The 15,702-nt window shown below is 40.4% G+C and overlaps 1 protein-coding gene across 4 annotated transcripts in view; it reads left to right on the top strand.

The window, feature by feature from the left end:
- The window catches only part of nphp4 (nephronophthisis 4), a 161,331-nt gene that overhangs the window by 23,916 nt on the left and 121,713 nt on the right, over window positions 1-15,702 (top strand). For all 4 annotated transcript variants that reach the window (XM_032519956.1, XM_032519960.1, XM_032519959.1 and 1 more), the window contains exons 4-6: window positions 1,112-1,281; window positions 1,657-1,721; window positions 10,600-10,749. In XM_032519956.1, coding sequence (XP_032375847.1) covers window positions 1,112-1,281; window positions 1,657-1,721; window positions 10,600-10,749 — 385 coding nt within the window. The remainder of the gene's footprint in view (window positions 1-1,111; window positions 1,282-1,656; window positions 1,722-10,599; window positions 10,750-15,702) is intronic.

Raw genomic sequence — 15,702 nt, forward strand, 5'->3', positions numbered from 1 at the left:
CCCCACATAATCCTAAAGAGTATCCTCATACATACAACCTCACACACTCTTCAGTCAAGTATGCTGGATTTTAGGCTCCTTCCTTTAGGAGATCTGCAATATGGAGATTGACGCACAACAATGGGATGAAAGAAAGGGTTTTCTTAATCTTTCTAAATCAGGAAAACAATCCAACAAGTTGTTTGATTTATTATAACTTCCATTGGGTTTCACTTCACTCATTCAGAATTAATAGATAATCAGATTTGTCATTTTCATTTTAGTCCATTCATTCAAGTAATTTTTTTTTAATGTGGTAGCAGGTGCTAGGAGCAGCTTTTTCACAATGATCAAAGAATTATGATTGAAATAATAAAATATATATTATAAGATTTGTTACTAAATGATGTGGCCATTGGGAGCCAAATTCAGTTAATTCAGGATACTAGTCATCTGGAATACATGAATATCATGATATAGGTATGTGGTTCGGTGGTAGCAGTTCTTCTTTTGTTCTTTTAAATTTTGGTGATTAGTGCTATCTTTGTGTTATTTTCAGACCTTCGTTCTCAGTGTCCCTGGATCAAGGGCCCAAAACTATGTGCATATGATCGTTATTAATTTGACTATTTCTGGACTGCACCATCTGTTGACTACATTTTACAAAATGTTGTAGAACAAGGCATAACATGATTTACTAACAATATAATTTTTTTCCAAAGAAAATTTCCAATTTATTTTAAGGTGTTTTATTTACTTAAACACATAACCGGTTTGGTTAGGGTAAAACAAACCCTGGTGCTTTTAGCCTGTTTAGTGCTGTTTGTTGTGGGCTGGTGTAACAGCTGTCAATCAAACTTTTAACAGAACACATCTTGACAGTGTGTTAACAAAGCTAAATATCAGTGTTATATGGTACAATGATACCATTTTAAGATGTACTGTGTACCTTGCTAACTTGGTTTAAAAGCTGCCATGACCCGCAGATGCCACAGTTTAGATCACATACATTGGCATTAGATAAAATCCAAGCTGTAATCTGAACAAATCAGAGATGTAGGATTGATAACGTCTTGTTAGGTGACGTCATAACAATGTCTTTCTTCACTCCATGTGTTGTGTGGTTCTGTAGGTCCTGTACTTCCATACGTCTCTGCGGTTGCCCAGTGTGGTGGTGGTTCTGGAACTGGTGTTGTTGTCACCAAGGCCAGGCAGCTCCCAGCAGGCCCTGGGGCGAGGCTTCACTGTCCTGGAGCTCTTTACCAACAGGCCAGAGGCTCAGGCTGCTGATGGGGACAGAAGGTGATTAGCCCAATGTTTATTGCACTAGCCAGGTATTAATTAGGTTTCTCATGATGAGATGGTTGAAGGACAGGTATGACTGTGGTGTGGGGGTTGCTGCTTTAATGTCATCCCCTTGGCTGCTAGATTGTTTTATATACCTGACCATTGCAATAATATTTAGCAAAGCCATAACAATTAAATTTTTGTCTGCATGCTTTTTGTCTGCTGCCGAATTTAGAGGGAGGTCAGGCAGCTATTTTGGTTAAGAGACCCCAGTTGTTGACATAGTTGTAGAATTAAACATTAGACACATGTTTTTGTTAAATTGGCAACTATAGCAGCTTCAATCATGCCTTCATTTGTCATTTAGGTTGGTTTCAATTTGTTTTCTAGGCTGAATCTATACAATGGATCACCAAGAAGCCTCCTCCATCCCCACCTGAAGGACAGTGTTGACTGTAAGGACCATTTTATATACTTATACTATGTTTTGTAAGTATTTGTTAGGCTTGTTAGCTTTAGATATTTATCCCTGGAGTAATAAAGATAAGATAAGATAAGATTCAACTTTATTGTCATTACACATGTACAGGTACAATGCAATAAAATGCAGTTTTAGAGAGCCTCTGAGCCGCAGCTATTTAAAGCGCCGCCACAATGCCGATGCGCAGCATCGGGGGCAACTCGGGGTTCAGTGTCTTGCCCAAGGACACTTCGACATGGGACTGCAGGGCCAGGGATTGAACCACCAACCTTCCCAATTGGCAGGCAACCACTCTACCGCTGAGCCACAGCCACAGCCCCCAACCCAGCAGGGAAGCTGAGAGGGCCACATCACATGTGGGCAGTATTCATTTTAACACCACGTCATCTTTAGCTACACCCAATGACACGACACTGTCGACAATAAAGGGTGCAGTTCCACCCCTCAGTTCTATTGTTTGCCATGTTATAACAAGCTGAGCTGTTCCACTATGTAATATCAAACCAATGGTTCAGTTACACTTCATATAGTCTGAAGGGTCTATGTCTGGTGTAACCTGGGGTGGGGCTTCAATATCGACATTGATGTATTTGGTTAAAATATTGTGATATTTGATTTTCTCCAGCTCTAGTGTGAAATGACACAAAGATGGATTCTGTGTCCAGTATCTGAATTCTCTGCAAGGTACCATCACAGAAAGATGGGTCAGCTGCATGTACGTCGGTTTAACAGAAGTCTAAAAGGGATTAGACGGACAGCCACATATTTGAAGCAAACAAAACCTTGCTTGAAATAAAAGTATTCCCAGTTAGCCAGGGTCAATGAGTTATTGACCATTATATTTCTTATCGGGCCAGTTAGGGTGTTTTTTGTAGATTACGTTTTAGCTATAGTGTTCTTTTTTCTTTTGCAAGTTGTGTCAAAATCTCTCGGAGTGAGAGACATCCTAGCACTCTGCATGATATCTAACAATTACATATACAGTGAATAGGTACTAATAAATAAAGTTATTGAATTAATAAATATATCTGTGGATATCCCTTCTGAAGTTTGATAGATTGGTTATTCTTCTTGCTTTGTGTGTTAGTTGATTTGGGGGAATTCAGAACTATTATAGAACTATCTTTGAATATTAGACTTTGAGAGTTCTTTTTGAATTGTTGAGTTTGCTACTGAAGCTCAGTATTTGTCTAGATATGTTTTCGCTTGAAATATAAACCAAGGCTATGAATTACAAAACACTGTAGTCCCTCACAGTATGAATAACACTGTGCTCAGTGAGAGCCAGAGTTCCTGTCTTGGCTATCATGTCCCATGAATATTAGAAAACCTTCTCTCAAACAGACTCTTATACTCGCTGAATTATTAACCGCATGCCTGTTGTTTAATGGAACAAAAATCTTTTTTAAGGGACATATTGCTGATGCTCATATGGCCATTTTTTTCACTCACTTTCAGTCTCATCCACTGTGACAACATGGGACACAGTCTTTCTATCTAATGCTTCATGTGAAGCATTTTAAGTATGAATTTGTAAGTATCCATAACTGCTCTGTGCTCGAGTCAAATAAGTACATTTCCTTATGGTGGTCATTAATGTCTGATTGTGTGAAATAATTATAATGAGAAAACATGCCCCGGAGGCTGACATTGTTTTCATCCTTCATTTATTACAAATTCAACTTTATTCCGTTTCCCCGACTTTGTTTTTGAAAATATTGTTGCTCAGGATAGGAATAATATCTTCATTACTTCTCAGTGTGATGCAAATGAAGTTGGGGTTGAGAGTTGAATTGAAAAAAGTAATTTAATTTAAACTATAAACGGCTGTATTTCTGCCATATTCAAGGCATAGCAAGCATCACCCACCATCGTCATGCTTCCTTATAGCCTTAAAACAAGCTGATGGCAAAGATATAGTCCAAAAAAACCCGACTGTGTGGCCGGGCCGGCTTACTCCGGTTTTCTTCTCATGTCTACAAAGGGACACAGAGCTTGGTTGTTTTCAATTCATTTAGGTTAACAAATTGATGAAGACAGAAACTAAACCAAAATATGTCTGGGATGAGGGTTATAATTCCCAATTCATCAGTCCACAAAACATTTCTCTTTGCATTCATCTGCAGTATTCCACTCACATACAGGTAATCTTTACTCTCCCTTTCTCTTCTTGGGCGTCTGCCCTCAGACTGGCTCATGTTATGCAAGAGCTCCCCCCTTGAATGTTGGCAACCAATCAAAAATACCAAATGGCATCCTATGAACACACCAAGACTGAAAATATCCTGGTGTGAAACACAAGTGGCTGCGTTTGAGTGGGAATGATGTTCCTGGTATTAAAGAGAACACATAATACGAACCAGAAAGATCCCTCTGCGATGGGATCCCTGCTGAGTCCACTGTTTTGAGGTTGTTTTTTATGCAGCGTAAATTTTGGTGTAAACATGATCTGAAGGACCAACAGTCTGTCTGAGATAGCCTCATCCATACAGTACAGCTTGAGGCCAGGCAGAGCACTCTTCAGTAAGGCTATGTTTTGTGATTTTGTAGTGTGACAAACAGTAGATCTGGATTTTTCGGAATTTCACGACCAATGCCAAAACAACTTTGACACATTTTGTTGCTTTTGTATCGTGAAAAACTTGTTGAGAGAAGTTTATATTGATTGCCAGGCTATTGACTAACATGAGCTTGTGTTTGTCCCCTTGTGCCTTTAGTGCTTTAAAAGTGCTTCCAATTACATATTTAGCATTGTGTAAACTGTGTCAATACTGTAAGAAATTTCCTGGTCTGGTAGCATAAGAATAGCAAACAAACCTCGGCCATGTCATTTACACAATGGAGCTTATTTTCCGTTCCAAGGCCAGTAATTGTACTCTGTCCTCTGGAGTACACGAGTAGGTCAGCATTCTGTCTGCTGGTCTTTGTCTTCACACTCCACTGAGAATTGTTTTGCTGCATGGCAACCTCGCAGCAAAAGATACATGTGATATATTATTTTTTTGAAAATGTGTCACTAGGTTCCCTTTCGCAGTGGGAATAAAGACAGATGAATGGAAAGAGAGAGTGTACCGTGTAGCCTTGTGGTAACTCAGATTCTAAGAAATCAATCAATGTTAAATCATATATTGTCAACACAAACTTTCTTGAAAACTTTGACCTGAAATGGGCACTAGATAAAAAAGTCAGGGGTTTGCTTGAGTTATGATTCATTCTTCAGTGACTATAAATGTCTGTACAAAATCTAAACAGGTATAATAATTTAGCTTTGAAATTTTATGTCAACCTATCAACCTGTCAACCGTTTTGTTGACAGTGTTCTTAGTTTTTATATAGCCAATGACAAAGGAGGGCAAAAGGGACAAAGGTCTTTCTTTCACAAAAAATGGATTAGTGCGCACAGTTGTTTGCTAAAACATTTGGACCAAAAGAAACCAAAATGCTGAAATATAAGAGTCAAGACAGTCTGATTTGAAACAGAAAAAGAAGCAGTGAAACTAGAGGAGAAAGAAATAGAGTGGTAGTGACAGAGAAGTTAAAGCTTCTTATTTTCCAGAGCCGGAGTCAGGGTCAAGAGGCAGGAAATGGGAAAAGGAGAGAAGATAGAGGAAAGGAAGTTGCCTTGGGGCTTTTGAAAGTCTTAGAGGATGGGAGGCAAAAAGGAAGGAGGAAACAAGCACGAAGGCAGGCAGTAAGCTCATTGACTTGATCTAAGCTTCTCCTCTCGACCAACTAAGTGGAGTGGAAGGAGTACAGCAAAGAAAAAAAGGAATTAGAAGGAAGGAACGCTGCTCTGGGGCCCTCTTAGTGTGATGAGAGGACAAACAGATGGTACATTGTGTTCACATTAGCACATCTTAATTTGAAGCAACACCATGGATGCATCAATTTATTGTGTGTATGTTTTCGTGTGGGGGACAGAAAGGTAGTGCCGTGACACATTTTCTTACTGATATAACAAAAAGCATCTCTGAGGCTAAGATAAAGAGGTTTGCTGGTGCCTTTTTAGAAAGGGTTTGCCCTGCATATCTGACTCAAAGTCAACCCACGTAAGTGTTTGTTTTCTCCACCTACGCCAAGCTTTATTGCGATATGGGTGAAATTCAAACTTTCAACAAACAAAAGGAAGTTAAACAACATCTTAGCCCTGTTGTGGCTCCTCCACCTGGAATATGTTCCACTGTAGGCTCATATTGAGCATATTTAAACAGTTCTTTTATGTGTGTTCGTTCATGTATACGGTGCATCTCTAATACTGATTGATATTAGGGTTGCACAATATTGCCAAAATGTGATACTGCAATATTGATTATATATTACGATATCAATATAAATGTCCTTATTTTTTAAACCTGTATAATTACAAAAGTTACAGGAAAACGCATCGTAACAATATTCATAGATTTATAACAATATAGTGCATCGAGAGACTTATATATGTAGTATAAATATTCACTCTATCCAACTCCAAACTCTGCCTGCACCGTCTTTCATAAAGTTGCGGGATAGCTACATGGGAGAAATAGGTGTGGGATGAAATTTGGTACCCTTTGTCTAGTTCATTCAGAAGCTTCTTGAAGCCTTTTTTATCCACTGTGTGGATGGCCATCATATCTTTGGCCAAATAATACGTGATAGCATTGGTAGTTTTGAAATGTCTCTTTGAGATCTTGTCATAAAAACACTCACTAGCGAGGCTTGTTTGGTTAGCTCTGGCGCAGTAATTGCAACAAGTTTTTGTTGGGGTAGTATCATGCACTCATGATTAGTTCCATTTTGTTGTCTCTATTTCTTCATTTACACTGTCACTCTGTCGAAATATGCACATACGTCACGTCGTATGCTCCATGGGGTTTATCACGTAGTGGCCCCGTGCGCCGACATGCACTAACATGTGCAAGTGGCACAGTGACTGGCCAATAAAACATGATCATTATAGCGTTTCAAGCGGGCTCTAAATCAAACACCACTAAGCCAAATGCATCGCTCCACAAAATAAACAAAATTAACAAAATATTGCATGCTTATTGTGACACTTTCAACATGATATTGCGCAATATGATATTGTGCAATGTGATATTGCAATAATGATATTAAGTCGATACATCATGCACCCCTAAATGATATAGAACAGTATTGATTAAAACTATAAACAGTTCTTCAAAACCTTTTTGCTGAATTATTTCCCAAAGAACCTTCGGCCAACATTTCCACCAGCTAACAGAGACAGACTCTATGATGTAGTCCAAGATCTGTGTGCTACCGTGTACGTATCTTGAGCAGCAAATTTAAGGAATCCTTACAAAGCCTGTGTAAAACCTTCTCTCAAAAATCCCTCCATTTGTTTTCATCTTTATTACTTTCTTCTTCCACACTCAACCATCTCCCAAAACCACTGCCTCTGTTTGTGTGATGCTGAGCCATTTCTTTTCTTTTCCCCCCCTCTACTTCCATGATTTCACATCTTCTGCCAAGTTGTTGCTCAACTGACTCAGAGGTAACACACCACCGCTGTAAGGAAAATTTGGGGTAGTTTTCTAATCTTAGCAGAACATCTGACTGAAACCCAAGCTTGATGTATAATGAATTACACAAAATAAATGATGAAAAAAGTTGCTGACACCTGGGCACCATCTGTGTCAAGAAAGTTCTATGCTTGATTTCACCCATCCCTTTTTCTCCCTTCATACCCACCCTACGTTTTTCTGTTTCATCGTGAGAAACACCTTTTCAACGATAGCTGCTGTCACCAGTGAAATCGTTTTTAGAACTGAGTTAAAGCTGTGCTGCAACGGCAGAGATATCCCAAAAACATTTTTCCATTTTTTTTTTAAATCTTTAGACATGAGCACTTTTTTGTAGTCAGTTAACTGTTAGAGAGAGTTAAAGGGTTTTGCTGGGATGAATCATGGACAGGGAGGGAAGGACAACAAAGCGATATACAGTACTCCATCATCTTCTTTCATTCTCAATCCCCTTTTATTGACTTTAAAGATAAAGGCACTGGTTCGGCCCTGGAAATTGATGAAAAGCTGTCTACAGCAGAAATGGACATTCAAGCCATCCTTCCTGTGAACTCATCAATCTTGCTATTCAGCTGATCCCAACGTTTGCTGCTTTTATTTTCTTGGTAAAAATATTACAAACGTTTACTTCTGTGGTTTTGAAGAATGCATATCAACATAGTAGCATCATTATGTTAGGGGTCATGGATTTACCAGTTTGTTGCAAGTGCAACTTCATGTATTGAATCATTTCAAAAAATTGAATTTTATTGTGAAGTTACCATTGGGCAATATCTGAACAAATTGCGTTCTTCCCGGAAGTCTGGACTTTATTTCTACAGTACACTCCTGGTATTAAACTTGTTTTTCTTGTAGGCCAAGAAAAATGCACTGATGTTTAAAAGCTTATACATTGAGTTTATTGAGAAAACTGCTCTTGTGTAGATTACATTTAGCAATATCCCCAAACTGTGGGTTGTTGGGTAGTTTTTATTAGAACTGTGATGCTATAGCTGCATATTTTGATGGTTGTACTTTGGTTTTCTGCTGTACATTAAAGGCCATATATACTTACATGGACAGTAATGGGCAAACAACCATAATTTGGGCTTTGTTGGCTACTTATTTGTAACAATCTAGGGTCTTTTATCCAGCAATGTTCTTTAAAGTAAAACTCTTAGCTGGTTATAATGAGAAAAAAGTGACAATAAACAAATCTTTATCATTATTTTTTCTCAGATTGTTTAATTTGAAAGTGCATTTACTTATTCACTGAACATCATTAACTCTTAATATTTGGTCTGTCCATCATTTTATGTTGATCACAGCTTGAACCTGAACCCGGGTGTCGAAGTGTTTGCAGATTTTTAAAAAATCCCATTATTCTAGCACTCTTTGGGAAGATCCAACAGTGTCTTGTGTCTTACAGTGTGTCTCATCTTTTCTAGTTTCATATTTTCCCTAAAATGTTTGGGGGTTTATGTTTGGTTACTGTGGAGGGAAAGCTTTACAGTCAGCAATCCCTGCTCTTCCTTGGACTTCACACATACCTGGCATTGCATTGATGTACTTTTAGGGTGATTGTCCTGCTGGAAATTAATATTTTTTCCACACAACTTGAAGCCAGATAGATGGCAAGGCTTCTGAATAAACTCTCTTTGGTTTCCATTAAAATGTTAGAAGCTTAGAAACAGTATTTTGTTCCTGAACCGTGAATACCTGAATATATTTATATTTAATTGCTCCGCATACTCCTATGAATTTACAGAAATTGGCAACAATCTTAATGTTTTTAGACAAACACTGTTCAGCATGATAATTATGAACTAAAACTCGTCCCAGCACTTAAATGCTATCCGATATCACCACCATTTCACTTTCTATAAGTTCTCACCTTCAGATTGCTCACTGTCACCTTGTCAAAACAGCCTATGGGAGTGATTATGTGTTGATTGTCACTGATGCTTTTGAAGGTGCAATCACTAACCCTGTCAGAGTTAATGATTGTGTTCAGGCTTGAAGAAAGCCAACCTACAGAGCTTGGGATCTCATCGCTGCTTTTTGCAGATGATGGGGTCCTGATGGCATCATCGGCCTGTGACCTTCAGCACTCACTGGATCGATTCTCAGCCAAGTGTGAAATGGCATGGATGAGGATCAGCACCTCTAAATCTGAGGCCATGGTTCTCAGCAAGAAACCAATGGAGTGCCTTCTTCAGGAAGGGAATGAGTCCTTACCCCAAGTGAAAGAGTTTAAATACCTTGGGGTCTTGTTCGCGAGTGAGGGGACAATGGTGCGAGAGATTGGTCGGAGAATTGGCGCAGCAGGTATTCCATTCAATTTATCGCATCGTTGTGACAAAAAGAGAGCTGAGCCAGCAGGCAAAGCTCTCGATCTACCCGTCAGTTTTCATTCCTACCCTCACCTATGGTCATGAAGGTTGGGTCATGACCGTAAGAACAAGATCCAGGGTACAAGCGGCCGAAATGCGTTTCCTCAGGAGGGTAGCTGGTGTCTCCCTTAGAGATAGGGTGAGAAGCTCAGTCATTTGTGAGGGGCTCGGCGTAGAGCCGCTGCTCCTTAAGTTAAGGTGGTTTGGACATCTGGTAAGGATGCCTCCTGGGCGTCTCCCTAGGGAGGTGTTCCAGGCACGTCCAGCTGGGAGGAGGCCTTGGGGGAGACCCAGGACTAGGTGGAGGGATTATATCTCCAACCTGGCCTGGGAATGCCTCGAGATCCCACAGTCGGAGCTGGTTAATGTGGCTCGGGAAAGGGAAGTTTGGGGTCCCTTGCTGGAGCTGCTTGCCCCACGGCCCGATACCGGATAAGCGGACGAAGATGGATGGACAGGGCGCATCAAACACCACTTTGCTGACCTTCCAAATGGTCTGTGCTTTGTGTTGATGGCAGGAATTGTGGGTTGTCACTTTTCTGCTTGAAAGATGACAATGTCTACCTCCTTGCTCATTCTGTGTGCCTCATCTATGCTGCAGTGCTCTTCTGGAGGAGCGCTTTTTCCACGTTGAATGGTTGTCATTTCAGTTTAGCCCTGGAAAACGATGCTCCCGGTGTAATGGAACATTGCACCTAGGTCACCAACACCAAAATGGAATATTGAAAAATGGTCTGCGTATTAGGTTTCATGTTGTCTGTGACTCACTGCTTTTGGGGAAATATTACACTCTGACGCATCAAGGACATTGATTCTGTGGGTGGGTTGGGGATGATGGTGGGCTGGAATATCATATCTAACTCATTTGTATTCAAAGTGGCATGAATGTTTGTCATGAAATGCATGTGAAATAGTAAAACAGTTCTACATACATTTGTTATGTCTTTTTCTGCAGACAGCAGCATCCTGAAGGCTATTGACGGAGCACATTTGGAATGTGTGATAAAAAACCACCCCGCACTGGTTTCCGTGATGCACCTCCTTCCAGAGAATGTCCTTATATCTGGAAATGAGAACATTCCCGGCCTTGCAGCTTCTCCAACAGGTAGACTTCACATAACTGGGAAGGTGTAAGGTCCAAGATTAGGTGATACACTCCCCTACAGTAACAAATGCTCTTTTAAGAGGTTTTAAGATCTTTGACTCCCAGTTACTTCTGTAGACAGCCTCTGTTGATACAATTAGAGGACTGTAATGATTCTGTGATACTCCTAGATGTGAATATGTGGAACTTCAGTAGTATGAAGCAGCATGTGGTTGTTAAAGAGCATGCATACATCAATCTTCTCTGGGCCAATGTCTAAAGGGATAAATGATCAGGATAAGATTAAAAAAAAAAACTCACAAAGCAGGAAAATGTGTAAGAATTCTGGGTCAGTTGGTGCAGATGGCTGGCTGATAAAATTTACAAATTCAAATTGTTTGCCTTAGATTAGATTTACTTTATCAGTGGAAAATTGTCTTTGGCTTCTCCCAAGCAAGGTCCATAGAATACGCATAACAAAACTATAAAAAACAACAAACATACATACTGTTGTGGAAGTTTCTGTTCAGCGAGGGAGGAATTTGAAAAATGAAGAAGAGACCTTGTTGAAACAAAAATAAAACACAGGCTGTAGACTGGATTAAAAGTTTGGTATTCGGTGAAAGAGTTAATTATTTTCTCGAGAGAACAATCACAAAAATGACGAGAATGCAGTTCACAATGAAACGAGTAACAGGTACACCGCACATTCTGGTAAATACAATCAGTAATCACTCTTTATATGCAGTGCCCCCAGAGGAAAACCAACCCTTGTTTGGAAACCAGTTTAATCTCAAACATAACAATCAGTGGACCTCAGCAGACAGTTGGAGCTCTTACGTATTTCTGAATCTGTCCCTCGTGTCCAAGTGTCTTGACCGGTCATTCTATCTTAGTTAAAAAGGACATCTGGTCTCTTGGAATGGCCTCTGGTCTCGACCTGGGACCTGCTATGATAAACACCGTTCTAGGCACTGTTTCTGTCAGGCTCCACGTCATCTATCCTTGGTGGGAAAATGCAAAGTCATACATATCCGTTGTCTCCTACAAAGAGATCACTGAGGACAGAACAGGAACCAAACCTCTGAGAGGCATTGAAGATATTATTATGAATAATTAATACGAAATCATTGGTTACATGTAATTTTCCCATTACATTCCCCCCTTTGATTACATACTAATCACAACACAATTGAAAATAAAATACATACTATATAGATCTATCTATATATATATATATATATATATATATACACACACACAAAAGTACAAATGGGCAGGTAGCATTATATAAGTAAATAATAAAAGAGAGCAAATCTAATGAAATGACAAGTGTTACTTTGTGTAGTCATTTTGCATTCATTGCCTGAATTGCATAGGGAATAAAAGAATCTTGTATACTGTATGTTCCAGCTGGCCCTTGGGATCCTATACCGACTATGGGACAGGGGCATCTTAAACTCTGAGTGTAGTGGGTGTGAGGTGTCTACAGTTTTATGTTTAGCCTTTCTGTGTGCAGCGCTGTCAGATGTATTGCTAAGTTGATTCCGTGACTTTCCAATCACCTTCCCTGCAATGTCATTAACTTTTTAGAGCTTGTTGTTGCTGTTATGTGAAATGATAAAATGCCTCCAACCTGGGAAAAACTGGTGAGTTGTGCCTTAAGTGAGAATTATTTTGTAACCCCTGATCTGAATTTCAGCTCACCTGTGCCTGTGTCATTTCTCCTTCATTACACCGATTTTGGGTTTTGAGTTTTTTTTTCTTCACACAACTCTAGTCAGACTACCTGTTGTCCTTTGTTATCACTCATTTGTTCAATATGTGCTCCCTTCAGACAAGAAAAAAATCTGTGTTGGTGGAAATGTGTAGGGTGTATACGTTTACTGTGCAGCTCTGTAAAGAACTGTATGAAATTCAGTAATCAATAGTGGAGCTGCTTTGTTTATGGTTCTTCGGAGGCTCCACGCAGAGCTTTCGCCGTAGCCTACGTAAGTGGCCTGATATTTATACTTGTGCGCTGGTATTTGCATCGGGCCGGCACGTGCGTGTGTGGTAGAGCGAGTGCGAAGTAAGAGAGTGAGGTCACTTAGCTTTGGAGTGAGTACTGACTCTAGAGTCATAGTGAGAGAAACAAAGTGTCTCCCCTGTGCTTTCTGACCACGGTGAGAAATCTGTAGCAGGAAAAGTTAACCCTCTCCTTGATTTCATGTTGTTCATTGAGAAGGAGAACCAGGAAATGAGTAGGGGGTAATGCAACGCTACTGCCGAGCGACGTGCGTCGCTGCAACGTGTAGTTACATTTTTCGAGAGGTGCACGTCAGGCTATGGCTTAGGGTCCTGCGTAGGATTGTGTCTTCATGTACCTACGTGCGTAGCAACAGCGTAGATTTTACGCAGAAGGATAAAAGAGATACAGATACTCTTCGTGCACATGTTGTCCCTATTCAGTTGTCAAAACAAAAGTTGAAGTGAAAAAAATGTCACTTAAACACAAGCTAGAGAAATCAGAAGTTGACAGCCCAACACTTTCAGCACATATCAGGTGATATCTTCCATGGCATACTTCAGCAACTACTCACTCGTCTCTTTCCAACTGTTAAAATAACAGACAGGACATTCATCATGGTACTTAATAGTGGCCTTATTTGGAAACTTAGTTCCATCAGAAGTTGAAAATGTCTGCAGTACTTAGAAAGTAAGTTTGTAAAGGGGGAATGTAATGAAGTCTGACAGTGCCGAGCTATAATCATTGGGAGTCAGTGGGAGGTATGGTTAGCTGGCTAATCCTCTTCATGTTCTGGGGCTGTGAGCAGCACAGACCTAAGCTTCCTTTTAAGACCACAGCCACCGGTTTGATATTCATGGCGAATTCAGAACAGTCCAACTCTGCGCTCCAGAGACAAAGGCTGCAATGAGACACTTGATGGCTACATTACTCTTGAAAAGATTACAATCACACTGGCTATTTTCTCTTTGTTGTGTTTGAAAGGGGCGATTGTGGACTTCACAGGCTTTCCGGCTTCATTCATTGGCTGAGATGCTTTCTTCAATCGATTCTGATTCACTTCAAACCAAGTATCCAAATGGAATCCTTTTTTCCTTGGATTGTTTGACACCGGTATGGTGTAAATATTCCAGTAAATTGACATTAGGCAGCTTACCAAAAATCAATGGAGCTGCTGTCTCCCAGCAAAAATCTTACTCAAATAAATTAAAACTCAAAGAGTGGACCAGTTGACCCTGTAAACATTTGCTGCCAAAAAAAGCTGCCAAACAACTCTGGGCTAACCCAAAAATTCACCAGTAACGTTAACTGTCTATCTAATGGTAATTTAGCTAGCTAGCACACCCCTGTCTTCTGCCTCAGTCTCCCGACGCTGCAAGGCTTCAGTCACTAAGGACGCTAACAGCAGCTTACTGAACTGTTGGGAAACAGACCCAAGCACCCGAGTCAGAACAGCGGCCATTTGTAACATTACACCTCTGTTAGCGTTACCGGTGCCCCCCTTTCTCTTTTAGCCGTCTTTACAGTTAGCTAAATTGACCAGACAAAATGGGAATAAGGCACCAAAAGGACTAATACTAATAGTCCATGGGCATGCTCCCCTTAAAGGTGCTCTAAGCAATGTTAGGTGACGTTACTTCTTGTTGACGTTCAAAGTATTTTCAAACTAAACAAGACTAGCTTGCCCCTCCCTCCTCCTTAACCTGTCCCCTCCCTTCTGTGCTTCCATGCACTAACCCACCACCCCCAAATCCTTTTTGTCGGTTATTGGCTGGAACGCTGGAACACAGTTTGTGTATTTTTTGTGGTGCAGGTGGGCACAGTTTATTTTTGCTGCTGTTTGTAGACCCTGGGTTGTCTACAGAGACCAAGTTTTTTTAAAGCGTGTTCTGGGGACAGGCAGCTCGCGGCTAGGGAGGAGAGGTTTGCTGTATGTGACAACAAATGTTGTAGCCTAAAACACGCGTGACATTGTTTAAAACACCTTTAACGTTTAAATGCATCAATCAGGTACCCTGGTCCTACCAGACTCTGGTACATCAGCCTCTGTTGAAGTTTAAAACTATTGGATCCGCCCAGAGCCACTCTGGATCTGCCATAACCAATTGCTAATGTTTGTTTGGGACGTCAGCTTAGCATTGCTAGCGTTAGCCTAAGCCAACTCCTTCACCACTAACGAAGTGAGCTGGAAGATCAAACTTTTCCCGAACACCGTGGGGAGGAGGGCCACAACATCATGACCACCAACAAGACTCAGCAAATATTTTTCCTGCTCGGGCTTTAAATTCTGGATATTCGGCAGCTTTGCCACAACGGACCGAATGGTATCGCTCGCATCTTTGTTCGCCGCCATTAGTATAGAACTCAGCGAAGTTTACTGAACCTCAACGTCATAGTTCTCAGCCACTCCCTCTGTTTACTGATTGGACCGCCAATTACTTGGTCGGATAAAACCCGTGAATATACCGCAAACCCAGATGGTGTGCTGAAGTAAAAATGAAAATTGAAAGGAAGTACGTAGGAGGGCGGTGCCAGGCCATCGACAAAATCACGGTTTTTCTTCATATTTTTGTATTAATGTCACTAGGAAGCATACCAGTAGAAATATATATTAATATTTGTAAGTGGGATAAATATATAAGTAAGTGGGATTGTCTGGAATCTGGCAATATAATAATCATTGTGGTGGGATACACTGGCTAAGCAATTTATAAAAATGTCTGTGCTGACATAAATAGTTTACATGAGAATATATTATAATTTTGGAGACCATGTAGAAATGTTGTTGTGATTTCAAAACCGGATTACTCAGGAACCGCTTGTTTTACTGATGTATGTGTTGAGTGAAGAGTTTGTGAGATATTTCACAGAGAGTAATGGGTGTGCAGAGATTAATGCATAATGTAAATATGATAACATCTCATGTAGGCCACGTTCTCACTAGGGGCTGAGCCCCCCTAAAGGTC

The sequence above is a fragment of the Etheostoma spectabile genome, chromosome 7 (assembly GCF_008692095.1).
Source record: "Etheostoma spectabile isolate EspeVRDwgs_2016 chromosome 7, UIUC_Espe_1.0, whole genome shotgun sequence".
Taxonomy (NCBI): domain Eukaryota; kingdom Metazoa; phylum Chordata; class Actinopteri; order Perciformes; family Percidae; genus Etheostoma; species Etheostoma spectabile.